The sequence below is a fragment of the Coloeus monedula genome (assembly GCF_965178545.1).
Source record: "Coloeus monedula genome assembly, chromosome: 12".
Lineage (NCBI taxonomy): Eukaryota > Metazoa > Chordata > Aves > Passeriformes > Corvidae > Coloeus > Coloeus monedula.
Genome location: NC_138792.1, coordinates 2,165,120 through 2,192,912, shown reverse-complemented (window position 1 = coordinate 2,192,912; position 27,793 = coordinate 2,165,120). Strand labels below are relative to the sequence as shown.

At 44.2% G+C, this 27,793-nt stretch overlaps 1 protein-coding gene across 2 annotated transcripts in view; it reads left to right on the top strand.

Moving 5' to 3' along the window:
* The first annotated feature begins 13,144 nt into the window (after positions 1-13,144).
* LOC309577315 (ligand of Numb protein X 2-like) overlaps positions 13,145-27,793 on the top strand; it is a 28,308-nt gene continuing 13,659 nt past the window's right edge. The window contains exons 1-2 of one of the 2 annotated variants that reach the window (XM_082289237.1): positions 13,145-13,271; positions 25,623-26,063. In XM_082289237.1, the coding sequence (XP_082145363.1) occupies positions 25,675-26,063 (389 nt within the window). In that variant the 5' untranslated portion in view covers positions 13,145-13,271; positions 25,623-25,674. Of the gene's footprint in view, positions 13,272-17,606; positions 17,741-25,622; positions 26,064-27,793 lie in introns of those variants that run through there. The other variant, XM_082289238.1, reaches the window with a different exon arrangement.

The window sequence follows — 27,793 nt, the reverse complement described above, 5'->3', positions numbered from 1 at the left end:
CCACTTACCCAGCTAAATGAGGTATTTAATATGCAGATTTAATTCGTTGAAGGATTTCCGGTCATTTCAAAAAGTTGGGCAAATATTGGGACTGCCTTGTGATAGCTGGAAATGATAAATATCGAGTGTGCTGTTGACACGACATTGTGGGCAAGGACAGGACCCAAATCTCTAAATTTGCTGAAAGTTTGCCGTATTCATTCACGTTAAGGGGGTCTGCATATGCCACAGAAACTGTGAACAAACCCATGGCTAAAGTTACTTCAACAAATTTAAAAAGTTGTATCATTTTCAACACGTACACTCAGGAAACAGCTTAGGTGATCTGGGTGAGACCTTTGGGGGTGGGGACCTGAAAATCGTGGAACTGTATTTCAAGACTGCACATTTTTGAAGTCAAAGAGCTTTGATGTGAGCGTTGTTTTTGGGAGGATGAGGAGGAAGAGTGAGATGAAAGAAGGGTTTAGAAGGTGTCAAGCCAAGAAACACTAAACTTTTTCTACCCTCGTCTAACAAGCCCCTAATAAATGCATTATTGGACCAGTACCTTAACAGGTATTTCTCATTTCTGTTTCCTGTCCTTCAGATGAACGCACTCCCTGCAGTTGGCAATTATCCAGCATAACTGAGAGTGGGATGCTGGATGAGCTACCAACATCACAATGTGGTACAAGGTTTGATAACCACATAGGAGCGTGAGAGGGCCAATAGTTATGGCTGGAGAGGAGAAATCCCACTGTCTGCTTTGCTAATGACAGCTCTGTCTGTCTCTGAATTCTGAAAGGGGTCTCGTTTACCTCCCTCCCTTAATCTGATTGGAACCTTTTGATCTCAGCTGGATCTGGCCCCTCAGTTTACAAAGCACAGTTAAAGACAGATAAAGCCTCCTGAAAACAAATCATTCTAATCAGAAGACCCTAGAAAAGAAGTCAAATGATCTCAAGGCAAAAATCTGCAACCTCACTAAGATTTTGAATCCAAGAAAGAAGGGGTTGAGGTGAGCTCTACTTATGTCTGACTCTAAATATGAATCAGAGCAGCAAGGTAAAGCAAACCAAACAGCACAACTTCCCTCCTGGAAAGAGAAAATCCAAATCCACTCGTTTAACAGACTTCTCAATCTGCAGTAATCACACAGCTTCAGACTTGCAAACTCTTGCAGCTGTGTTGGATTTGTAAACCACCAGGTATTTCACAGCTACCTTTCACAGTTTGCCAGAGTTGTCAGGGGAAGAAAGCAGATCCCATTTCTCCAGCAAAGCAGATGTCAAAGCATTTTGAAATGGTTCTTTCTGGCAGAATTGGGAATACAATGGCATTCCGGGCTGCAGTGTAAACTGCAAAGCTGTGATTAATAACTCAGAGCCAATACCAACCAGCAGAAACACAGACATTCCAAAGGGAATTCCTCTTTGATGCAACACCTCTGGAAGGTGCTGCCCCAAGAAGCGCTGTCTCACAAGGTGACACATCCGAGCAGGGCCGTGCCAGTCACCAGAGATCCCCAGGTGTCAAGGACAGGAAAGGAAATCCAGCTGTGTTGTTTTCCTCCTCAGCTCAGCCCTTACCCAACCGATGGGTGCGGTGGTGGAGCTGTGGAATGAAATGAGTCTCGAAGCACTGACACCTACCGAGCACTGCCTTGCTTTTGTTTCAGACCTCCAAAGGATTATTTGAGGTAAACACAGAAAAGAAATACAATCATTTACTATTTTATGTGCAGCCTACTGTGTTATTTTGTCACGTCTTCTGTGTTGCTTACTCAGCGACAGCTTTGATGTTCTAGATGGGTCTGATGCTGTTACAGAACCAGAGGTAACACGTTTTGCTTTAGACACTTGTCACTGAAGAAGCTTAAAAGAGCAACTGCCGTGGTTTTATGTGGCTTTCCATCAATGCACAGCAGCTGCCCCGTTATAAAGCAGCCTACAAAGCATCCGTGAGGGGCCCCAGAGCAGGCAGTTAGTTCCTGTGTGCCAGGGATGGGCAGACAGCAGAGTTAAACACTGCAGGACAATGAGGGGCCCAAGGGAACTGGGGCTTCTCTTTCCTAAAAATCTTCTGGAGTGTTTGGGAGAGGGAATGCTCAGAACCAGCCATAGAGCAAAATTCAGGCAGCACAATCTGTTCCTTCTTCCTTGCCCCGAGGGGGTTTCTAATCTTCACTTGCAGCTACTCCTTTCTCCCGGCTATGCTCAATGTCCATTGTACTCAAGACTCACGGAAGGGCTCAGATCCCAGGGTCTCCTCTCTGAATTCCAGCTAAGAGTAGCTAGACAGGGTCTGGATTCACCCCTAGCCCAAGACAATTTTTGTTTCCCGGTCTCAGAAAAGCTATTCTTCTCTGCTATTTACTTTTGTGGTTGAAAAGAAACCAAAACTCTTCTCCCCCTGAGATTTCTGTTGTATAAACTTCCACAAGACTCTCAGCGTATCTGTGATCCCTGGAATGTGATCTGGAATCCCATCAGCATTCCATGCAACATGTACGGTATCGAGTGTATCAGCACTTAAAAACAAATTATAATATGTTTTGTCCAAGTGCTGATTGTTGGAAAAAAATATTTTTTAACTCAAGGACCTGAAAGCCAAGCAGGGAAAGAAATTATTTACAGTGACCTATGTCACGCTATGATGAAAAAATAGAAAATTTAGGTAGAATAGTATAAATACGACTCAAGTATAAAAATGCCTCTGAAGGGAAATCTGTCAATGAATATACGGAGGTGGGGATAACTGGGAAATGTGCTATGGAACAGAAGCAGGCTGGAGAGCTGTGCGACAGAGCCCAGCAAAAAACATGCCAGCAGAGGGTACTCCTACTTTACCACTGCCGTGCTCCCGAGGGAGGGACAGCCCTGGGGGACAGCAGGGGACATTCAGGGACAAGCAAAGTGACTGAAGGGATGCCCACGGCTCTCCTGTCACTAAGCAGCTTCGTTAGGAGCAGCCCTGAGTAATGGAGCAAGGGAAAGAACTTAAATCAAGCTTTGAAATTGTTGCCAAAGACAATGATGTGTTAAAGCTGCTCTTTAACCCTCAGGCTTCCAGGACAAGCAGATGGTTACAACTATTACAAAACAGCTGGATTGATGGAATTATCCTCACGGATTTTTTATGCTTTGTAGCTGAATTGTTACAGGTAAGGGAGTAAAAGTCCAAATGTCAGTAATATTATCAGTGTATGTGCTCATAGCAATGCAGATTGGAAAAGAAACAGCTGCTGTGCTTGTGGGCATTAATTGATATGAACATAAATCCACAAATCTCTTTGCTGACATGGTGAAACCGCTACAAAACCTGGGGTTTGAGCAGGGCTCATTCTCCATCAGATCCTGCTTCCACCACAGGGCTGAGCTAGGAGTAGCCAGGATATTCAGCAGAAAGCCCCAAACCCCAACCATTCCTCAGGGAAAAAGGAAATTAGGCACTGAGATTTTTTTGTTATAAAGGCAGCTTGAGAGCAGAGAGCAGTAAGAAAAGTTCGAGCCTCAGCTACCACATGATCTGTTCCTTTAAGACCAGCTTAAAGTTTAGCTGCAGTGTTTAGAGTAAGCTCATCTTGTTCTATGCTGACCACACATGGCAAGAGCTCGAGGACTCTTTTTTCTCCCTGAGCTTGGTGTCATCCAGGGACAGGTTTTTAACCTGCTCCTTTACTCATACCCACACCTGCAGTGTTGCTGTAGTCAGAGAACATCGCTGTTTGCAGAGGTTCTGCTGAACTGAAAAGTGTGTGTTGGTATCAGCATTTTTGTTTGTGCATAGACAATTGACCATAATTAATCCAGCTGTCCCCTTATTTCATTTCAGTATTATCTTATTTGAACCAAACTTTGCTTTGGATTGCAACAATGTGATAGATTCACACTGCTCTGTGCCAAGATCCATGGAAGCAACATCCCAATGCCAAGAAAAAGGAATTTCCTTGTGATGGACTTACAAAATAGCTTTTTCAGAAGTAACAATTCATAACCAATGTTTAATAATACAAAATTACTGAGTAGCAACTTGCCTTTTACCTCACTTTGAACCCTAAATTAACTGCTACTGTAACATCACTGCTGCAACTCAGAGTCATATCAGAGATAAAAATAGCATGCCTGGCTTGGACTTGGGGCCTTATCTGGCAAATTCTTCCAAAAATTCCACACACGAGCCTTCCTCTTCCCAGCAGCAAATGAAACCACTCAGGAAGCTTCCCTCTTGTAGAAAGCAAGAGCAGTGCTGAGCTAATTTCCACAGTTAGCAAAAGAATAAAGACAAATACAAGCTGATGTAAGTAAGAATAAAAGCAGCTCCTTGAGTTCTATTAAACAGATTCTTTGTTGTGCTGTAGGGACTAAACCACGGATTCCAAATCAGTAACCTGGATTGGAAACTGGGAGTCTGCCAGCAGGCAAATCTTCACATTAATATCTGCAAAGTGCTTTTTGATGATTACGGGAAAAGAGATTAAGAAGGACCAAGTGTTATGAGTAAAGAAGACAAACTTGGACTCATCAGCAGAGGGGAACTTCCACGGCTGATGAGGAATGCAGCTGGGCTAGAAATCAAAAGATGTCCTGTGAGCTGCACAACCAGAAGTAAAGCATCTTCAGCCGCAGGAGGGAATTGCTGAATCTATGAGATGGAATAGGCAGTTGAAAATATTGTTTTGGTAATTCATTTTTGGGGATATATTTCAGTCCTACAGCTGAAGAAATTCTTAACTAGCTAAATCCTGGTGTGCAGATTAATAGTTTGGCTATCCCTCAATTAAGCAGGGATGTAGAATTTGTGGGTTTGGCTTTTTTGTTTGGATGGTTGGTTTTTGTTTGGGTTTTTTTTTCCCAAGTTTTTAATATATAATGATCATTACTTTGACCATTGAATCTTCTGAAAAATGTAGAAAGGATAACACTAGAAGTGAGCAGTGATTTCTGATTTTGAATAGATTTAAAGTCAAATCACTTTCTGTCAGCAAACACACCAGGATGTAGCAGATGATATTCCCAGAGCAGCTAGTTCCTAAATACCCCTTCTCTGAGGAGGACAAACAGTGTAGCTGTTGCATTTCATCTGAATTCAGAGCTGGGCTCCACATTTCCACGAAAAGGGAAAGTTAAAGTGGGCTATGACCAAAAGAACACATTTAATTTATGTACTTCAGTGAATATTACATGTCAGATCTGTGTTCCACTTCACCTGACATCCCTTGAGTCTTTATTAAAATTATTATTAAAGGAATTTCTTGAGCACATTTCTTGTTTTACTGTGCAATAATGAATCCAATCCAGGAAAGAATTGGCATGGAGGCTCTTTTCAGTCAGGTCCATCATAGGAACACATTGGTCAAAACACAAACAAAGACTCTTCTGGTGAAGATCTATTTAAAATATCTGACTGCAATCGCAGACATATTCTATTTCTGAAAGTAACGCTTTCATACCAGATTCCTTCCTTTTCTCAGTCAAACTATTTTTACTTCCTTCAGTATTTTGAAGCTCTTACAAGTGTGGGTTACCAGGCTGGAGGCAGACCTGCCTCATCCCAACCTCTTCTATTTTGTTCAGACATTTATTATGGTCAAACTTTTATTATGTTGCCTTATCCCAACTTCTTTTATTATGTTCAGACATTTATTATGGTCAAACTTCTATTATGTTGCCTTATCCCAACTTCTTTTCTTATGTTCAGACAGCAGAATCTTAACTTGAGCCAAGCAAATTATTCCCAGACAAACCCCACCTGACTTAGCAGCACATTTGCTAGCGCCGCACGGAAGAGGTGTGTTTCTTTCTTATGTTAAGTCACCTCTGGAATGTATTTAACGAGCTCGTTCTTCCCAAGTCATGCATAACTTGAATTCAAGGCAGGCTGCTAAAACTGGTCAGAACAGTCTCTGAGGGCTGCGCTCAGCGTTTGACAAGATGGGCCTATAAAATACCCTCAAATAGTCTTGTGTACCAAAGCACAAAATCGTTGGTTTCCGCAGACGATGACCTGAGCGTTCAGGGGGAGAACTGGCAGGAAGAGAATCAGGGTTGGAATGTCCTGTGTCACATGCAGCACCTTTGTTTTTAACTGGACTTACCACCATCCCTTGCATCTGAATTCAGCGTAATGGGGAAGCACGACAGAGGACTTTCATTACTGAAAAGATCCATAATTATGGCCAGGAAACTCGTGTAATACATCCATGAAAACTCTCCGAAAATCTGTGGCATCTGGTCCAGAATTTCAGGTGGCAGCTCTGCAGAATGACATTTCTCCAGAAAAGAGCCCAGAGTACAGGTTATAGAAGCATGCAGGATTTAACGACTGGGTCTGCCAAAACCCAGCTCCAAGTTGTGACAGAATTGTGTTTAAGTAGCCCTATGAAAGGTTTGTTCTATTTTTACAGCTGTATTATTGTTGTGACACTTCAGATTTCTATTATAGAGGTCACCTAAAAAAGCAGAAGTGATGTACAAGTACAAAGATTATGTAAAGTCCTACAGCTGGGGTTGCAGTGTCCTTTCCAAGCTGGAATCTGGGACAGCACCACAGAACTTGTGGCTCCTTCTCACATCATCTCCAGTGGCACCGCAGCAAGCAGAGGAAAAGCAGAGCTGCAGGTCCCCTGGGATGGTGTGCAGAGTTCCTGACTGACAGCTAACAAAATGTAACCTCTGGATTTGGAAACGAAGCAGCTTGGTCCAGGAATGTGAGAAAGAACTCCTAGCAGAGGCCACAGTGGCATTTCCAGAGAAGGCCTATTAATTATACAATTGTACTTATGGCAGCTGTATTGCTTCTTTCTCTGATCTCCTGCTCAGTGCAGAAGGAATTCTTGTGGATTAGCTTGTTAAGAGGTAATCATATTTTGTGGGTATCTTTGCTGCAAGGCAGCCTTGGCTTCCCACCCATCCAGTCAGGAATGTTTATATTTAGCTATTTTCTGGAAACAGAGCTCCAGCTGCAGCACATAGCAATTATTTGGATGGATCTTGTTTTTCCCCAGGATATGTCTATTTTTTTTGGTGTAGACTGAAGAGTCTCACTAGAAATATGTCACTTTGCCTGAGCAGAGTTTTGAAGAAAAGTGGGTTTAACCGGTATGGCTCCAGATCTGTGTTAGAGCTTGATGAGACTTGCAGCCATCCCACATTCCTGTGGGAGGTATATTACTGTTATTAAAAATTGATTTGTAAATATCTAAGGTATTCCAGGGCAACCTTAGTAACTGAAAACTCCATGGACAAGAGAAATGTCAAATTATCTCAGTACATTTTGCCTCTCTAACAAATATCTCAACATTGCCTGATATTGAGATGCTTCTTCACTCTGCTGTAGGGTGGTGCTAAACACTGTTAAATAAATGGACACTGAGCCTCTCTTCCATTCCAGAAGTGAGTGAAAATCAGGCACCAAAGGAGTAATCCCTGTGGAGATGTTTTCTACATGCATATTTAAATTGCTCTGGCACCTGCTGTGCTGAAGGGCTTACAGCAATCTGTGGATGAAGAATTGATGAAAGGAACCTGTCAGTTTTTATGAGCTTTAGGATCGTTATCTTTATCATTTACTATTCTGTGCACAGCTGTCACAGTACCTGGCCCCACTGCTGATGGCTGCTTTGACACTCAGGACTTGCTGCAGTCATTTCTTGAGCCTAGGTGTGGGCTGTAAATGTAGGGCTGGGTGAAATACCACAAAAAAGGGACACCTTGAGAGAGTCTGCTTTTGAAAATGATTTGAAAGATTCTGTGGTGGCATGAACTAAGGTGATCCCTGGTTTAGTTTTCCAAATGGAGTTGTCTTCAACACGTTGTATGGCCAAGCAGCCCTTGCTGAAGCAGAGAGCACCTTGTGAAACTGGAAGAAGACTGGCCCCAAACTCACACCTACCAAGTATTTTGCATTTATGCTGGAGAAATAAAGGTGCTCTTTGACCTTGCAATAGTGACTGAGCAAGCCCTGAACATGCTCCAGGAACACCATACTGTGCTCTGTATTCCATGGTCACTGCTGCTGCTGCTCCCAAGCCCTCGTGGCAGGGAGTTTGCCCCACCAGGAGCAGTGCTGCAGCCTTCCCGTGGCTCCTGTCTCTCCAGGAAGATCAGAGCTGCACAGCCTCACTTGGGACTCCAAGGGGAAGTGTTTCCTGTCAGGGACAGGATAACACCCCTGGACACACACAGCCCTTTCCTCTGGCCCAGCTGCCCAAGAAGCTCATAAACACAGACAGAAAATCAGGTTTGTTTTTAACCAGTTAGCAGAACAAAAGTGGCTGGAGGTCAAATTCTAAACCCTGCAGGAGCACATTATTTACTACAGACCCTGCATCAGAGAGCAGTGGTACCTCCCAGGCACAAAACTGCATAGATATTATTCCTGAATTGGATCAAGTCTACTCAGTATCTGTTATCAGTCTTAACTAAGAGAATAGTGTAGCAATTACGGGCTATAAAGTAAATCAAGGACCATACTTGCTGTACAGAAATAATTGCTGGAAACTTGGTGGTACCTTATCTCTTCTTTTCAAGAAATTAATACGGAAGGGGAGTCAGGCTTTTGGGCGAAGCACCACAAAAGATCAAGTCCAGTCCTGTAAAATAATAATGGAGAATTCAGTGGGACCTGAAATTGGCCTAATGAAATATTATTTTATCTATTGCTACAGTATTTGTCTTGATAGGTGAAGTATTTATGAACTCTCATTTAAAATACTGCAACAGAGGCATTATGATAAAAAGAAATCTGAGTTGGTTACAAAGCAATTGCAGCATTTCAACAGTATCATATAAAAATTAAGGACTAGGCATCAATATTATTCACAACAGCAAACCCAGAAAGTGATTTGCTTCATGTACTTTTTTTTATCCTTATATTATCATATTTGCTTCACTGTAAAAAGCCAGATGGGTTTTTCCCCTCCTAAGAAAAGCCAGATGCCCCCTTTATATCTGCCAACAGGCACTTTTCTGGAAGCAGAGAATCAGTCTGTTTACATCTAATGGAAACATTCTACAGATCCATCAAATAAAGTACTCCAACATTGTTAATAACTGCCCGCTGTTAACGAAACACCACGAGGAAAGATAATGTAAAATAGTCCTAAATCATTACTAACACACACAAGATTCTTATGTTTTATTTCTTAATAGCCTGTTTGCTCCCATTTATAAATTCCAAACCCTGGGGCTCTGACTGCTCCCTATAAAATACAGTATGCAATGCACAGGTAGCAATAATTTGCAGCAAACATAACAAAATACTGCTAAAGCAACAAAAGAAGTTACAGAATCTGGCAGAATGAATCCAAACATTGTGTTTGGGACCTTGGATTCACCAGAATGCCCGGTGTGCTCATGCACACGTGTTCCCATCGCTCTGCTTTCCACAAAAGGGAGATTCCAGGCCATTTAATCATAAATTCCTGGGATGACTCTCTCTCCTTGTTTGTGGGATTTGTTTTTTAATTGTGTTTACATTCTTGTGTGTGGGTTGGGAATTTCGGTTTGTTTGTGATGAAACATCAAAGTTGAGTCCCAAATTAATACTGTGCAGCCATATATTCCTTGCACCATCCCACAAGAGGACAATAGCCACGCACACAGTTAACAAGTTTTATGCAACTTTAATGGGATTAAACTAATCTATAGATCTTTGTGTGATGTGATTTTTGCTTTCTCATCCAATTTTCCTGCTGTTATTTTTCCTATTATTTTGCTTATTTAATATCTATTTTCAGATTAAAAAATAAAAAAAAGCCGTCTGAATCTTCCCGTGAAATAAAAGAATTAATAATCTGTAAACATGCAAGTTTATTCAGTTGATATTTTTAATTCTGTTTGCCAGGAAGCTGCATTTTAATCCTGACACATGCACTGCACAAATGTGTGGCCCATAATCTTTCCCACATGGTGGTTACTGTACAAATCACACACAGGAAATTATCAGCACTAAGAGCAGATAAAACTCGACCTGAGATTGCTGGATTGTGTGACAGAGAGTCTTTGCAGCTCTCAAAAAGCTGCACAAGTAATTCAGCAGAACTGCTAGTAAATAAAAACTCCTTGAGTTGTGCAGAACTTTGGTATTTCAAAATCAATAGTGAGGACAGCAGAGCGTGGGGTTTGTGAGAGGTGCCAGAGAAGGCACAGTGGACTGAGATTCTCAGCAACATTCACTTAACCAAAGTCACCACTTGAGTGTAACCCCAGAAACTATTTCTCTCCCAAATATTGAGATGTTTTCCATGCAAAACATTTACATCTGAGCCTTCTCTTCAGGTTTACATAGCACATTAACTGCCAGCACAACAATCCAATGGAGCAATTAATTTACACTCTGCAAACTGAATATTCAGCTGCGGTTTGGGATCCTTCTTCACCAGGATCAGTTTCATATTTAGCCACTTTGCTCTTCTGACTGCTTCCTTAGCAATTCTAGGGAAGAATCACCTCCCTCCGTTCCACCTCTGAATTATAAACTAGATTGGGGAACTCTATTTGGCTTTAAAAATATATCCATCTATTTTAAATGTGTTTATATATTTTACATAAAACATTTCTAGAGATTTTCAGCTGGTTTGTTTTTCAGCTGGATCAGTGTCCTGATGTGGTTCACAGTGCACAGCTAAAGGTTGGTGTGCCTTGTTGCCAGGGCAGGAACAGGAGCAGGTAGGAACCAGTAATACAGCAAAGCCTTCATGTCATCAAGCCAAGCCTTATTTAAGATGTGGCTCCTTTTGCACGGACTGAAAAAACAAAGTAATTTCAGTTCTCTACATTTGCGTTAGCTCTGCAGAAGAGATCTGTGTCCTCTATGAGTCCATTTAGTAGCCATGACTCAGTGGGATTCCTTTATTACAAAACCAAACCAAAATTCCAGCACGCTTATACAATAAACTTTCACCAGACCTTAATTATGTATGGTCACGCTGTCCACTGAGAAACACCTGATAAAAATCTCCAGCGAGTGCTAACTAGACAGAATTCCTCGTTTTGAAGATTTGCATCTATTTGAGATTTCCCTGGGGTTTGTCTCCCTAATACCCCAAGTTCACCCACACATTTCCTGTCCTCACCCCGGAGAACAGAAGAGAGAATTGGTCTGTGCTAAGGTTTAAACCTCTCCCCCTGGGAGTGCTCCAGCTCTACAGAGCTCAGCTTAAGCTTTGCCTGTTTACAGGCCAGACTGTTCAGTGTAAATGAGTTCTGGATAAATGAGCTCAGGCTCAGGTGTGAGGTTGGGTGCAGATCCAGCCTGATGTCTCTGCACCAGGCTCTGGTGCTCGTGTCCGAGCTGGCAATGTACTTCCAGCTTTATTCCTAAAATATTTTTTGTTCAGAATGATCTGATGGATGCTACCCAGCCTCCTCAGCCTTGGTGCTTCAGAGGAAATCCTATCTGACATTTAATTTATCCTAACCAAAATCAGTGGGTTTGCAAAGCTGGATCACAGTTCTCAGCTGGGCCCTACAAAAACACTTTACACTTCATGTCCTGTGGAAACATGGATCTCGTGTGGGCAAAGATGTTGTTGCCTCGATTCCATTCGATTTCCAACAATAATCTAAATAAAATAATAGAAAGGCCTTGCTGCTTTTTCAGTACAGGGTGCATCTCCTACAGCCTCACCTGCGCAACATGAAGATCCCTCACTCACTCCCAAGCACAGCTCACAGCCCCTCATTGGAAGACTTCAACAGACAAAAACAGGGAACAGAAGGAATTAATGAGGTAGCAAAGAACCAGAAAGACTCCATAGGAAATTTGACACAAAATGGACAAAGTGAACGAAAAAACTGATACAAAATCATAGAATGATTTGGCTTAGATTGGAAAGGACCTTAAAGATCATTTAGTCCCAGTTCCCAAATAAAAGATGTCCTCTTATTTATTGAATATTTTGAATAACACAGGTCCCCAGCCCTATTAAAGCAGAGAAGGTGTTTTCAGGACATGGGAAGCATTTTCTCCTCCCTCCATTTAGGTCTTTATCAGCAACTCTGGGATATCCTAAACGATCAAGTGCAGACAGGCGTGTGCTAGTTCCACCTGCACTACATTACCTCTCAACGGACAAAGGTTTCCTTCCTAATAAATCCTCCTCTAAACTGCTGGTTTAAAGTTCTATTTTTTTTCTTTATTGTCAGAAACGTCATTGTCTTTATTACTTCATGGCCCTCTTGTCTGCAGAAAGAGCATTTCCGAGTCTGTGTGATGAACGAGAGAAAGAAATTATAACCCAGAAACTATAATGAGTTGGGTCTTGTGAGGTTGGTCTCTTCCTTTGGGAGGAATTCCAAACTTGGATATTGTGCTAACACAGCTTGGAAACTTCTAAACCCCCCGTGTGCAGTTGGTCATTTTGCTGGTGTGAAAGCAGGAGAGCTCCCGGAGTTGCCTCAATAGGAACACTGGAACCTGGACCTACTTAGAGTTTACAGAAACAACAGGGAATTCAGCACTCCCTTGTATCCAGTGCCATCCTTTCCCCTGAAGGGAGCGGGAATTGTCCCTGAGCAGAGCAAGGATGCTCTGAGGGGAGCAGGGATGCCCTGAGGGCAGCGGGATTGCCCCGAGGGCCGTGGGAATTGCCGCGAACGTAAAGGAAATTGACCCGAGGGCAGCGGGGATGCCCTGAGGGAAGCAGGAATGCTCTGAGTCGAGCGGGATTGCCTCGAGGGGGAATTGCGCTGAGGGCAACGGGGATGCCATGAGGGGAGCGGGCAGTCGAGGCCCGGGACGCGCCCCGAGGGCAGCGGGGATGCCATGAGGGCAGCGGGCGGTCGAGGCCCGGGACGTGCCCCGAGGGCAGCGGGGATACCATGAGGGGAGCGGGGATGCCATGAGGGCAGCGGGCGGTCGAGGCCCGGGACGTGCCCCGAGGGCAGCGGGGATACCATGAGGGGAGCGGGGATGCCATGAGGGGAGCGGGCGGTTGAGGCCCGGGACGCGCCGCAGCCCCCGCGGCTCCCCCGGGGGGCGGGCCAAGGCCGCCGGGTGTGCGCGGCCCGGGGAGGCGGCGGCGGAGGAGGCGGAGGCGGCGGTAAAGGGGAGGGCAGGGCTGGGCTGAGCCGAGCCGTGCCGGGCGGGCGAGCGAGCGAGTGACACCTGGGCGGCTGCGCTGCCTCCTCCTCCTCTCACGTAGGTTTCGACTTTCTTCCCCGCCCGGAAACTTGGTGGAGGCGCCGCGCTTGCCGCCGTCGCAGGCCGGGTTGGCGCTGGGCTTCCAGCGCCTCTTCTCTCCCCATCCCGGGGGCGAGCGAGCCCTTTCCCGCCCCCGGCGGCCGCAGGTGAGCGGGGACGGTGTGGGGGAGTCCTGCCGGGACTGAGGGACGTGGGAGTCCTTTAGGAGGCGCGGGGCTCCCACTGGGCTGAGGTCCCCTGAGAGACGCGGTGGGGGGAACACGGGGCTGAGGTCGGGGCGTCCCGACCGGCTGAGCGCGGGGGTCCCTTGAGGGGCGCGGGGTGTCCCGCCGGGGCTGAGGGGATGCAGAGTCCCTTGAGGGGCTCGGGGGGTCCCGCCGGGGCTGAAGGGATGCGGGGTCCCTTGAGGGGCGCGGGGTGTCCCGCCGGGGCTGAAGTGATGCAGAATCCCTTCAGGGGCGCGGGGTGTCCCGCCGGGGCTGAAGGGATGTGGGGTCCGCTGAGGGTCGCGGGGGTCCTGCCGGGCTGAGGGGTCGCGGATCCGCTGCGGGGGCGGCCGGGGATCCCCGTTCTGCCAGCGGCGGGCTCTCGGCCGTGACCGCGCGGGGCCAGCGCCGATGTCCCTTATCAGTGACACGGGCAGCGCAGGTGAAGGCTGCCGGCCCCAGGGTTTAACTCTTCACAGCTCGCGCTTGGGCAGGGCTCCCCAAACCCGGCGGTTTTCCACTTGCGGGGGTCGCAGGGAGGTAGTGGGGCAGAAATGTCTTTGCGAGGAGTCGGCGAGTTTGCTGGTAATTAATGCAGGGGGGAAAACGCCTATAAATAGGAGTTGAGATAAACAGGCAAAGCACAGCAAGGTGAGGATGTGGACCTTTTGGAAATACCTTAAAGGTAAGACGTACAGGTGATGATAAGGCTTAGTTTAACCCAAAGAGCAACCATATATCTGGACAGATTTCTATTTAATTTATGAGGGTTTTTTTATGAGGGGTGGAAAGCAGGGTGTGCTGCTGAAGGGGTGATCCTGCTCTGCTTGGCTGGGTGCACTTGGCATCTCGAGGATAATGTCAGGAGGAGAGAGATCTGATGGAGAAGGAGCAGACTAGGCAGCAGCCAGCTGATGCCAGCGCAGGAGGTGGCAGGGACAGTGGGACTGCCCCTTTCGGTGGCACTGCAGGCTTAGTTTGCTTTAAGCCCCGCTTGAAACGGCACTTTCAACTCCTTGAGCGGTTTTTGGGACCTACTTTACCTCGGGAAGGTAAGGAGCTCAAAATGAGTGCTTCCCTGCTGCTTACCAACCTGAAAAAGGGTCATATTTAAAATTCTGCTCCAGTTTTTTAGCCAAGGCGAAAGGACCAGAACATAAAGTTTCCGTAGGAAAAACTATTCCAGCTCAAGTACAGATATAAGTGGTAGGGAAGGTCTCTGCTGTGCAGAGAGTGTGTCAGAGCAGGGGCACAGTGGAGATAATTGGCAGTCCAGAGAAGTTTCTGTCACTGTCACAGAAGCCCAGAGCTGTCCTGTGTAATCCTTAAGCCCCTGAAGGCTCAAGCAGCCCAAGGTTTGGGTGGGTTGGAGAACTGGAGCTCTCCTGCAGCAGTGCCAGTTGTGTGCTGTGCCTTTGAGGGACAGCGCTGACGTTTGTCCTTGATGCTGGAGCTCTTGGCAGCTCTCCAGCAAAGGGAGAGCAGATTGCACACATGGCTCCTTCAAAACAAAACTTCTTTCTCTGAAGTTGCACACTCCAAGTCGCCTTTCACAATTTCCCTAAGCAGATGTAGTGTGTCTGCTGCTGAAAGAGCCTAAGGCAGTGGGAATATTTATTCCCTCCCCCAAAGGGATTTGCTCCCTGAACCAGCTTATGGAGTCAGAACAGCACCAGTGCTTGTGCAGGGCAAAACAAAGGGGTCATATGGCTGAGGATGGAGCAGGGAAGTGATAAACAGGAGGCAGACCTCTTCTGGGGCTCCCCAGCTGGAAAAGTCAGCTGTGCTGGAAATCCACACCTTCACTCACCCTAAGTGTTAGCATGCAAGCTGGGTGCAGATGGAATTCATTTAAATAACAGGGATGCACTGGCATAAAACCCCGTGGGATGAACGGGAGAGAAGGACCTGTGGTGTGCAGCAAAAAGGAACATCTGTTGAATGACAAATTTCAAGTTTTTAACTGAATGAATACTGAGGGAAATGAGCAAGAGTTAAGAAACAAACCCAACCATATGGCCTGGGCAATGAGGGCTGAAAAAGGTGGAAGAAACAGCTTCCAGGAGGGACCTGGCAGCTACATGACCTCCAAAAAACCCCATGAGGTTCGAAGATACCTGATGAAACAGGTTGAGATTGATTCTGGGTGAACTTAGTGCTACCTGAATTTCAATTCCAGTAACTTCTAGAAATTGTAATTAATGGGTTTATAAACTATGGTAATGCAGTACTTCCCAAGTGTGCTTAATAAAAAAATTTACACATTTACAAGATTGTAGAGTATTAGACTTAAATAGTATCATAAGAATAAACCTAAAAGAATGAATATCACTGCATAATAAAATATCTGTAGCTCATGAAGCACCCCTGCTGTATTTTCTCTTCTCCTTGCACTGCCATATATATCTTACTTTCTGCATTAAAATAAAAGCATCCTGCTGCAACAGCTCTATTGATTTCGCTTTGAAAATGAAGCTGCATCATTTCATTCTGCTCGTGTGGATCTCCCCAGAGGAGTTGCAGCTGTTGCCTTACTCACAGGCCTGAATATGTTTTGCTGGTTTAATACAAAACCCTCTTGTTTGGCTTTTCCTTCTCAGTTTACTTTAGTGGTGCTGCTCATACAGTTGTTAGGAATTGTATTTGACAGTCCCTCGTCCGTTTATGCTCCCTGATTTATAGCATATAAAACGTTGCTCTTGGCTTAGAAATTTCTTGACACGAATGAAGTTTGAAAATATGAAAATATCTGGCAGTTTTTCTGATATTTCAGATAAGAAATTGCCCACGAGTCAGTATCTCACAAGCCATCTAAAGGGTTAGAGGGGATTTAGGTGAATGAGCAGTAGGAATTACTGTGCTGGTCCAGGAAAAAACACTTAAGGCTGGAAGGAGGGAAATGGAATAAAGCTGGAGGAATTTGGAGAGACAATCAGCAGCTTACAGGCAAAGGCGCTTTTTATTATTATTTTAAAAAATATATATTTATATAGTGATCCCCTGAGTTTAGAGGTTCTCTGTGCAAATTCTGTTAGGAGATGTAGTGTTCGTTATTTGGAATATTCTGGAAAGGAAGCACTAGAAGGGATTATGTATTTTTTTTAAAGTGTTGTCTAATTTTGCTTACTCTTTGCCTGTACCTTAAACAATGCATGTTTTGTAAACAGCTGCAGCAGAGTCTCTCTAAAAGCTGTTTTTCTGACAGTTAAAAAGGAGTTGAGATAAAACTTGCCCTGTTCTCTTGCGGGTTCAAGGGACTCTCTCACCTGTGGCATCAGTGTGGCCGTTGCTGAAAGCCCAGTAAATCATGAGTGGCCCTATTTGTAAAGTTCTCAGACTTATCTGGGGGTGGGGGGTTGATAACAGAGAAGTTCTTCTCACCTGATAAATGCTATTGCAGCTCTCTACACAGCAAATAAATAACGGCAGCAGTCCCTGCCCTGGGAACTTGGAGCTGAGGATTTCCTCTCGTACATGATCGCAACTGGTCGGGAACAAAAATTGCCGCGTGCTTATTTCAAGGAGGATACATAAAAATAAACATAATGGCTCTCGTGGGCCTTTTAGTGCTTAGGATAAAACCCATTTCCTTGTGAGATCATCACCTGGGGCTACTTTAGTCCGAATCTCCAGGGGCTGAAAACTGAGCGGAGAAAGGAGATTCCTCCCCCTTCCCTCCCCACAGCGGTAGCGCAGGTCACTCACGGCTGGCTCAGGAGGAATGTGGCTGTTGCACTGATTTGGGAACAGCTCAAGGACTTTGCTCTCTTGCTTCAGCTTCTTTAGCTGATGAGGCAACCACTCCCATTTTAAAATTATTTTTAGAACAAGGGAAAATATAGTTATCAATTCACACATATTGCAAATGTGTGCTCTGTGTGGCAAGATAACAATGGGTTTGAAAGTCCTGCTGCTGGTACCAGCTTGGACCCAGCCTTAAATCGGAATAAGATTTGAAAAGAAAGAAATACATCCCAAATACAAAATGCCTTTTGCAGTTTTGTTTCCTTCAGCTATGAGGGTTGTTTAAAGTCAATAAGATACACCAGGAGAAATGGTATGAAATTGGATGAAAAGTGCCATGTGCAACTGAGTAAGCTCATGAACCATGAACACAGATGTCTTAAACAGCAGAATATGTCTCAAGTCCTTTAAAAATGAGATATAATACTGTTCTGGCTGTCTATTGGGGAATGTAATCTTTATCTAGAGACTTTTTATTTTATTGACTTCTGCTGTTTCATTATTTACTTAGGAGCTGTCACCTGTGGTGAAGGGCATTTCAGCTACTGGTTGCAGCAGCTCTGCCTACCCAGAGGCACTGGCAGAGTTTAAGTTCACTTCAAACTCAGCTGCAGCTGCCCTGGGGAGCCACAGTTTGAGACGGTTTCGTTTTTGTTTAAATGAAGGTAACTTGTTTTCTTTCTTTCCCCTTTATCACGATCTGATGGTGAGATGGAATGTAAAGGGGAATTACAGACTTAATTAGCTCTTAATTCAGCTTTTTTAGTTAGTGTGAACAAGCTCGGGCTAGAAAGTACTTTGCATAAAAACCCCTCTTACCCCATGAAAGGAAGTCTGAGCAGGGTGCTGTCACCCTGCTGTCACCCTGCTGTTGGGTGAGCTGTTGGGAAAGAAGAGCCGGGCCAGGGGAAATGTGCTGGTCCCTCTGGAATGACTCTCAGCCATCCTGCCTTGGGTTTATTTTGTAGAGCTGAGATTCCAAGTGCCTGTTGATATAAAGGGATACTGTCACACCTTGTGCCAAACTCTTTAAACAGAACACCATTAAAAAAAGTAGTGCTACTGAGACTTGGACCGGGTAATGAGGAGTTCTGTACTACTTTATCCTGCAGCAAAGCCCTAATCTGGTGTTTCTGATGTTAAAAACTGTGTCTGTTGATAGGAAATATTTCATCTCCAGGTGCAAAGCTGCTTTCATGCTGCTGGATTGCTTGTGGTAAAGTTTTGTAGAAAACAAGAGTTCCTTGTTTGTGTTGTAATGAACTTAGAAAATTAGTTATTTCATGCTTAAGGCTGAGAGTAGCCAAGATTAATTTCTTTTAACTGAAATTAATTTTAAAGGAACACTTTGATAGAGTGTGATAAAGATTAAAGCTCTGTAGGAGTTTCTCACAAGACAGCAAGGCTTAGAGCTACAGAAATACCTTTTGTCTCCCAAAAGCAAGAGTCTCTCTCTTCCCGCCTCCTCCCTTCTCACATTACTTTTAAATATCTCTGATGTGACCACCGTGGTGAGGATATTCAAACAGAGACTTTTAAAACATCCAGTTATATAAAATATAGTGCACAGTCTGCTTCTTCCCCTGTATCCTTCAGAAGTGCTGGGATGAGAAAGCGTTGCCTCTCTCTGACCTGTATGACAAACACAGATCGCAAAGGGACAGTGCTGTGCAGGTTTTCTTTCATCTGTCCCTACAAACAAGGAATTTGTAGGTAGACACACAGGCAGTGATGAGGTAAGAGCATCTAATACTCATTTATAGCCATTAGACACTTGATCTTTACCTCCTGTCCCAGAAGCAAACCCAGCTCTTTGGAATGTGAGCGTGCTCCCAGATATTCAGATGAACCCAAATCTTAACATCACATCTCCTAATCCCTCTTTGTTTGGTTTTGGGCTTTTTGTTTGGGTTGGAGGAGAAGCTGTGGTTATTAATTACTGATTAAATCCTTAAATAATAGCACTGTGTTCCTTCTTTCTTTGTAGAAACCTTCTCCCACAAACATCAAACTGATTTTTAGGGATGGAGTTGCAGATAGCTGCCAAATTGAAAATGCAGGTGAGAGTGGAGGTGGGAGTATTTAATTTCCTGGAGAGAGATGATTATAGACACGATAGAAAAAAAAAAAATAAAGACAATCCACCCATGTGGTGGTAAAGCTTCCATAGGAATATTTGGGTCCAATCCTGCAAAGAAGCAAATTGATTTAAGTGACTGAAGAATTCCTGCAAGCACAAAAGGAGCAACTTGCATGTTTGTGTGGAATATGATGTAGAAAGGAGGGTGGATATAGTGGAAGCATTCATGAATTCATATCCCTTTTTCTGAGCACTATGTTAAACCAGTCACTGTTGGATCCCCTTTGGAAGAAAAGTGTAGGTGGAAAGCTTAATTCCTTAAGAAAGGAGGAGAGAGGAAATTTACTGGCTCTTGTTACCCAGGTAATATTACCAGAATGATAACACCAGAATCTCCTGCTCTGCAGAAATTACTGGGATTCATTTTTGAAGTTACATTTGTGTAGCCCTGCTACTTTAACACTCTGGGTCCTGTGAGACAGTTACTGCTCTGTGCAATCATTAACTGAGAGAGAAGCAAATGTTCTGAGCATATGGTAGTGAGAGAAATAAATTATAAGTACCAATTTCTTAAGTTTTCATGTCAGCTTTTGATTCTCCTCAAATTAAAAATGCTTGCAATTTAAGCTGTTGATTGCTAGTAAGATTTTTAAAACTGAGTATTACAAATCTTCACTTGCATTGAACTTTCAGATACACTAATCAGACAGGCTTTTTATAAAAGTCTGGAAGATTTTTATAAAAAAACTTTTATAAATCTGTCTGGAAGTGAGTTATGTTAAAAATGGAAATCCATCAATGCTGCAGAGCTGATCCTGCAAAAGTTGCTCAGCAGAAAACTCCTTGGGATTGTCCTGTTCTACTCAAGCCTTGTAGCTCATCTCTCAGGATAGGGTTTCCTGAGATAATAGCTCTTTTCTGGTCTAACAGGATAATGATTCTGATTATAATTAATGAAAATACAATTGGCTTTCTGTTTTCTGGTGCAGAAAACAGATACTTGCCCAGAAGCTGAGGCAGATAAAATACCAGATTGTTTAACAAGCACAGAAACACCAAGGAGTTAAATACCACTTATTTTCACATTTATGGTTAAAGGATGGGTATAAAAAATGATGGGGACAATGGAAATTTAGATTTCCATTTTTCTTGATTACATTAAAGCAGCTTTGATTTAGAGTTTCTGAGTGAAATGTTCACACAAGTGCTGAGCAGTTACTCTTGGAGGTGGCTCTTTAGAAACCCCGTGACTTCAAGGCAAGCTCAAATAGTGAAAGGGTTGCTTCTTATTTAACTGTATAAATTCACCATCTACAGAATAGTTTACATTCAGTGGCCTGATCTTCAGTCATATCAGAAAATAACAAAGATAATAGGAAATTGTATCAACACTTGAAACCATTCTTGGGTTTGGTGTTGTGTATTTTTGTAAAATTGACCTACTTCAATATTGATTATAAAAATCCTCTGCTTTTCTAACACTTCTCTTGCAACTGCTGTAAACTAAGGACAGTTCAGTGATGGTTGTGAAACACTGGGGCAACACACTGGAAGTGTTCAGTCAGGACTGTGGTTCCTGTCCTGTAAAACCTGTCTCATTTCATGAATCCTTTTTCACAGGCAGGGATGAAATTCAGCAACTCCCCCTCCCTGTTACAGAGCACTTTTCCAGTGCACTTTTCTCTCTCTCTGGAATGGAAAAAAAATCGCGATTCTGTGAAACACAAAACTTCTTAACTGAGTGAAAACTGTTGGAAGAAAGTTTAGGAAAAGCTCTGCCCCTTTTTCTCATGGTTTATTTCTAGAGGATTGGGTTTGCTCCGTCAGAATCCATCTGGAACTTGCTTTTAGGTTTGGCCGGTGCCCTGCTGGTGTGTGCCCTCAGCCATCTTCATCCAGATTGTGGCTGATGACTTGTTTTGTCCACCCCCAAAAATTAATTAATTGTTTAGCCTTTAGTTGGAATGTTGCATTTCCAGTCTCCCAGGGAAATGTTGTTATAAATATAATAACTGACATAATTACTGCAGTGCAGTGTTACATAGCAGGAGACGTGGGGCATGAGCCCTGCAGTCCCCAAACAAGCTTTTGTATTGGGGTTTCAGCCCAATATTTCTATAGCAACATGTCAGTGCTAACCTACAGCTGCCCAAAAGTATAAACCATGCCAGTTCTAAAATATTTCCCATGGTACAACTGGTTTTTTAATATTGAGAACCAATTTTTTTTTTTTTTTAAATTATTTATTAACTTAAGCAGTTTGAAACACTCCTCTAGCATCTCATATCTGTTAGGAAGAATTTTACACTTCTGTTTTATGTCTTTGCTGCAGACTGGCTGCATGGTTTTGTGTTCTGCAATATGGAATGTGCTCTGCTTACTCACCATATTTGTGGTTTTATAAATCAGTTAGTTAATAGAAACAGGCTTGATTTTATTCTTTTTTTGTTTGGGTTGGTTTTTTTTTTCCCCAGGAGCTTCTTATGTGGTCTTAGGTAGGTTCCTTGAGATCCTCTTCAGAGACATAACAAAGTGTTAACTTCCCAGGAGTTGGTGCCGCTGTGGGTCTGTTTTACCCTCTGGTGATGTAATTTCTCAGTCTTTAAATGGGAATAGCAGCAACATTACACCTCAAAGAAATGTAATTTTGGTAGATACATTCATGGCCAAAATGCACTTGGATCAAATGCTGGAACTGTGAGAGCAGACAGGCCTGGATTGAATGGAGCCTTCATTTATACTGCACAGTAAGTGGCACAGGGAAATGCCTTAAAAGCCGGAGCCAGAGCGGTGTTTGGGAATGCTGGTGATAAGCTGGGAGGCTGGAATGCTGCTCTTGGGGTACCCAGGTACCACAGGCACAGCTCCTGCTCAGTCACAGCACAAGTGGAGGCACAGGGTTGGAAAGATTTCTTAGATAATCACGCTCTTTTAAAAGAGCTTCTTTTTTTCTTGAAAGCTGTAGAAGTGAGTCATCAGTTCTGTTTCCAAGTCTGGGCTGCTGAGCAGAGAATGAGCAGTTTGCCCACCAGGAATGGTGCCGAGGGGTTCACTGCTGGTGTGGTTCTTGGCAGACCCCTCCCAGAGCTATTAACAGTGTTGTAGATGTGCAGGGGGGGTAGATCTGAGGCTCTGTGCCCTGGCAGAGCTAAAACAAGAATAGGCAATGTGCTAATATTGTCAGGAATAGTCTTGCTTTGGCAGGAATACAGATTAAACTACCTGATAAGTCATCTTAAAAAATAAAGTCTCATCTTTGAGTCAGTGTTACAGTACAAGGAATCCTACTTAAAAAAAAAAAAAAAAAAGCCAACAGTGATTTTCTGGTTTGTTTTGTTTTTGTTTTTTTTAATAGAGTAAAGATAAAGGTGACCCCAAAGAAATCCTTATGGGAAATATAAAGAGATTTCTGCTGGTTTATTTCCTTCAATTCTTTGTTACGTATAGCAGTGGGGTGTGTTACTCTCTAAATAATTCTGACTCCAGGGGCATTCCTTGTGTTGCACTTTTAGAACAGCAGAGTCCATTAGAGCAGCACATGTCAGGCTTTAACAATTTCATGCAGTCAGTGTGTAGTAACTTGGGACCAAGCTGGATCCTGGTATTGTGATTCCCTCTTTATGTGGAAGCTAAAATCCTTGGAGAGATCCCAGTGCTACAGAGAAAGGCAGGAGCAGGGAAGGTGCCACCCATTGCTGGAAGGAAGCTGGAGAGTGGGGAATGGGGTAACAAAAAAAGCAACACAGGGATGGAGGGGTTGATTGGGTTGGTCTGGCCTGTGGAGGTTAGAATGGGGACCTGAGATTGGATTGCCAAGGATTGAGTTTGTATCAAACCTCCCCTGCAAAGCTGGAATCCTGTGGACTCTCTGGACTGACTCTTGAAAGTGGCTCATTGAAGCTGAGGGGAGCCAGACCTGTTATGATGAAACAGTGATTTTTTTCTAGACACTTCAGCTGTGCCTTGTTGGGCTGCAGCACTATCTGTGCTGGATGAGATTTTAGCAATTCTCCCCTTGCAGAAGCTCTGCTTTGTGCCCGAGTCCCTGATCAAGGGAGGCTTGTTTGAGCCTGCTGCCCTCCCCATGCTGCTCACTCAGCCCTGCCTTGCCGAAGGCTCTGGGCTGGGTTTCATCACAGAGATGTCAGCCTTCGGTTCCCCTGTGTCTGCAGGAGTGTCCTCGTTATTGAAGGGACAGTGGTGTAAAAGTAGAATTCACCTGGACATTTAAAATGAAATCTTCAGCCCTTGTTTTCAAGGAGCTAGAAGTGAGACAGCAGATCAGCTTAGAGCAGCAAAATTGTGGTGACACTTTTATCTTCCACAAGTTATTACTCAGATATTACTCATCAATGGGATTCATCTTGTGTAACCTTAAAACACAGAGCAGAGAATGAATTCGGGAAATAATCTGAAAAAACATCCCCAAAAAAGTAGTTTATCAGCAAAACTACTGTGAGGTTTGTTTTTGCTGAGAAAGTGGATTTGTTTCATCACCTGCCAAAGTTTTATGCAAATAGTCCAACCTGAAGCACAAGTATGTCTGATTGGTGGTGTTTGCCTTGGAAGCTTCGTGTTTCATTAACTGCTGGTGCTGAGCTGATTGATTAGAATTGGTAGGAGATGTTAAGTGATGGTCTGATGTTGAAATGTTCCTTTTTCACCTGTAAGATCATTCCAGATCAGCTGAAGCCTGGCAAAAAGGCAGATAAGGCAAACAGTAGGGCTGCCTGTTTCAGGTGGAGGCAAGCACCAAACGACAGGGGGATTTCTGAGAGAGGAGGACATGGACACATGTGCTTTCATTTCCTTGTGTGCTGTCTGGGAGCTGTGTTTTGGTTTGGGGAGCACTGAGTCAGCCACACAGGAGTTAAGGAGGGAATGCAAACAGAAGAGTTAGGGATGTTCACCCAGCCTCAAGGGGAAGATGTTTTCTGGCACTTCAGCAGGGGAGGGAGAAGCAAACAACTCTTCTTGTACCCACCTGGAACCGTGACAGTGAGGTTTTAATCTTTTGAAGTGAACAAGTTCCTATGGCTGGGTAAAAATTCGCCTGTGAAATGGCTGATTCTGTTGGTGATACGTTCTCCCTTTAATTAAATAGCTGACTTACCTCGACAATTAATTGGAGTGATGTATGATTTTTATTAGAAACCCATGACTAATTTTTTCTTGCCGTTCCTGCTGTCTTATTGTTCTTGTCTCCCCTCCTCCCGAGTTCTGCTGTGTGCCAGCCATGTCCTCCAGGCGCTGGTGCAGACCAGTGTTCCCTCTTGCTTGGGCTTTTACCTGTTCCAGATAAAGCCATTATTTTCTGGTATTTTCCACATCATCTTTCAGAAATTTTCCATTTCATCACAGTTTCGCAATTTTTTTGTTTTCAAAGAGTCTGGGGTTCTTTACATAAAGTTAAAAAAACCTCCACCAATCCAAAACTCAAAACATCTCACCACCACAAAACCCCCCACTGTGTAATACAGTTTGCTTCCTTTAATACCACATTTCCTACTTCATTAAAATAACTGCCAGGTTAAAAAAATCCTCTCTGCAATCATCCCTGTGCCTGTAATCTGCTAGGAAACTCAAGTGAATTTTATATTTAATTACAACAGGCAGGATTCAGAAAGGATGTGACTGAAGAAATTTCTGTTAAAATCAGAGCAGCAGCTACAAAGGACTCAGTTTGTCCCTTATCCTCCTCTCCCTGCCTGAAAGGAGCTGAGGCTCAAGCCTTTCTCTAACATTACAACAAATGATGTGGACAATTCTTTAGGTTTTTTCCACTTAGGAAGCTTTAGCCTTTTTATAGGAAATTTGTTTCCATGGGGGAACTTAGGCATGGATGAGTGGGGAACAATGCATTGTTTGTTAAAACAAATTTTTTTGAAGGGAGTGGGCTTGAAAGGAAGGAAATGTGGTTTAGATTTAAGTTTCTTTTGAAATTTCTTCCTCTTCTTTTGCCTCATCCTCCCCACCCCCCAAATACAAAACAAAAATCCTAACAACCAGAAGTCCCCAAACTGGCTTTTCACCACACATGTCTTTAAAATATTTGGTATGATCTGGAAAGCCAGAGGAAGTTTAAAAATCACTGTCTTGTATATCCTTTCTTTTCCTTCCCTCGCTGGGTTGTTCTCCCCCAAGAACATGCAGCTTTTGTGTCAGCTCTTCCAGTCCATCTGTTGGGCAGGGTTTATTTAGTCTGTGTCTCCAGCGTGTGTGTGTGAAGTAGTTTAAGCCTCAATTTATCCACGTGCTTAAATATTGTGCTGAATGAGGTCCTCGCATCCTCTGATCCCTGGGCTGTTCACTCACAGGCTGGTTCTGGAAGGAAGAGCCCTACGGGGGGCAGGTGGGGGTGAAGATTCTGGGGGAGGAAGCTCAAGGCATGAATACAGTTTAATTTTTAACTGGCTGGATTTAAAGCAGGCAGTTGGCTGGACATCTCTCTCTCTCCCTTTCCTTAGAGGTCTGTGGCAGAGCTGCTGTGTGACAATCTCCTCCCTGGTGCTGGCTGCCATGGCCGACCCCATTGCAGAGGAACCCGTGTCCCAGGTCACTGAGCTGTGCTGTGAGTGTGGCCAGGCCCACCCCTTGCTGGACAATCACCTCTACAACTTCCAGGACGAGGTGGACGATGAGCTCATCTGCCACATCTGCCTGCAGCCCCTGCTGCAGCCCATGGACACGCCCTGTGGACACACGTACTGTTTCAAGTGCCTTGAGAACTTCATGCAGGAGTACAACTTCTGTCCCATGGATCGGAAGAAGCTCTCCTTCCAGCAGTGCCACAAGTCCAGCCTCCTGGTCCGGAACCTGCTGGATAAGCTGATTGTGCTGTGTCCCTTCAAGGCCGAGTGCCAGCAGACCATGCAGCGCTGTGAGCTGGAAGCTCACCTGCAGAACAGGTGCATTCCCCTTTCCATCCTGTCATTGCTCCTTGTGCAATGCCAGGGCTGTTGTGCTGCTCATCAGAACCATCCATTCTCAGAGCAGCTCCTGAACTGGGGCAAGGTGGGACACCAGAGATGCCAGGGTGAGGCTGCAGAGGTGGGTGGGTGAAGACAGTGTAATTGTGTGCGTGCTCTGGAGGAGAAGGGTGAGCTGCTCACCTTCAGGTCGAAGGCAGACACTAAACCGACATCTGTGGGTCCTGAACCGGAGCACCAGGCCTGGAGTTGTTACAAACAAGCTTATTCTTGTTTCCCTTGCGTAGGGAAGAAAGACAGGCATGAAGTCAACACTCTGAAAGCAAGGGATTGTGCAGTGCTGCCAGTTTAATTGGTCCAATTAAGATGTACAATACATGAGTCTTTGATTCAAAGAGTGCAAGTCCCTCCAAGCTGCACATTATGCACTTGCTGGATCACCTACTTACAATTCCATTATCTTCTCTCATTCTTTTGCTGAAAAGGGGAAGCAAATGAAAATCACTATATTTTTTTTCTGTTCCTCTTGTGCAGAGGAAGGGAGGCTTTTCGGTGCTTCCACTGCTGGTTGAGCTGTTGGCAGGCAGGATATTGTTGCTTTAAAAGGAGTGCAGGTGACAAAGCTCTTGCCATGGTCCTTGGAGAACCCTTGTTCCTACCTGGTTAATGATTTGCAGGGAAGGGAGCTAAGTGCAAGCCCTGCTGCAGGTGGAACAGACCTTCCTTGGCAGGGTGCCTTTTGTCAGCAGCCAATGAGAAATGCTACAGGCTTGTTTCCTTCAGCTGTAGCTGCTGCAGCAATGACATATTTCAAAAATAAGCCAAGCAGGGAACAGGTACACTTAGGATACCTTTGCAGTTCCAGCCAAGGATGTACCCTTGTGGTTCTTGCTTGTCTCCAGTTCCCACGAGCTGAGAGCTGGTGTTAGAGCCAGGGGAAGGGATGGAAGGTGCTTGAGTGCCCCTTTCCCTTCAGTGAAAGTTTATAATCTCCTTTTTCTTGAGGCAGCCCTTTGTACTGGCTGCTCGTTATCAGGCTGGGCCGAGTGCTCGGGCTGCAGGGCTGGGGCCACGGCTCCCACCAGGGCTGGGCCTTCCTCTGCTCTGCAAATCTGCCCTGCTATCAGTAAACTCCTGTCACTCGTTAATCCCTCTGGCTCAGGAGTTAGCACAGGGGAGGGAGGCACCTGAAATGTTTGCGTTAGAGGCCTGCCTGGAAACTGTATCGTTCTGTTCTGTATTTCACAGTTGTTTTTATCTTTCTTGGGGACAGAGTATTCTAAGATTCCAGCCTACTTCACCTGTGGGCACAGTCAGACTGAAAAGTGGGGAAGAAAATTAAAAGACAAGAAAATTGCACTGGGATTTGGGTGGGTTTTTTTTTGTTTTAAGTGGCATTAACTGATAGCAGTAGTTTTAAGGAAATAAGAAGCACATAATAACTTACTTTCTTGGGGGATTTCCCTGCCTTTTGCAAATCGAGTTTGTGTTTTGATACCTTAAGAGGGGCATGTGTACAAATGCATCAGTCAGGTGCTGTCATTAAGTTCAGGGTTATTTTACTGCTTGGAAAATAAATGAGTAGGAATAATCCAGAGGAAGTAATACTGGGATGAGACTTCTTTAGCCAGAGTGTAAATAAGTCAGTTTAATTTGAAAAGAGACTCTGATACGCACCCAATACCACTCATCTCTCTGAAAGTGATGTT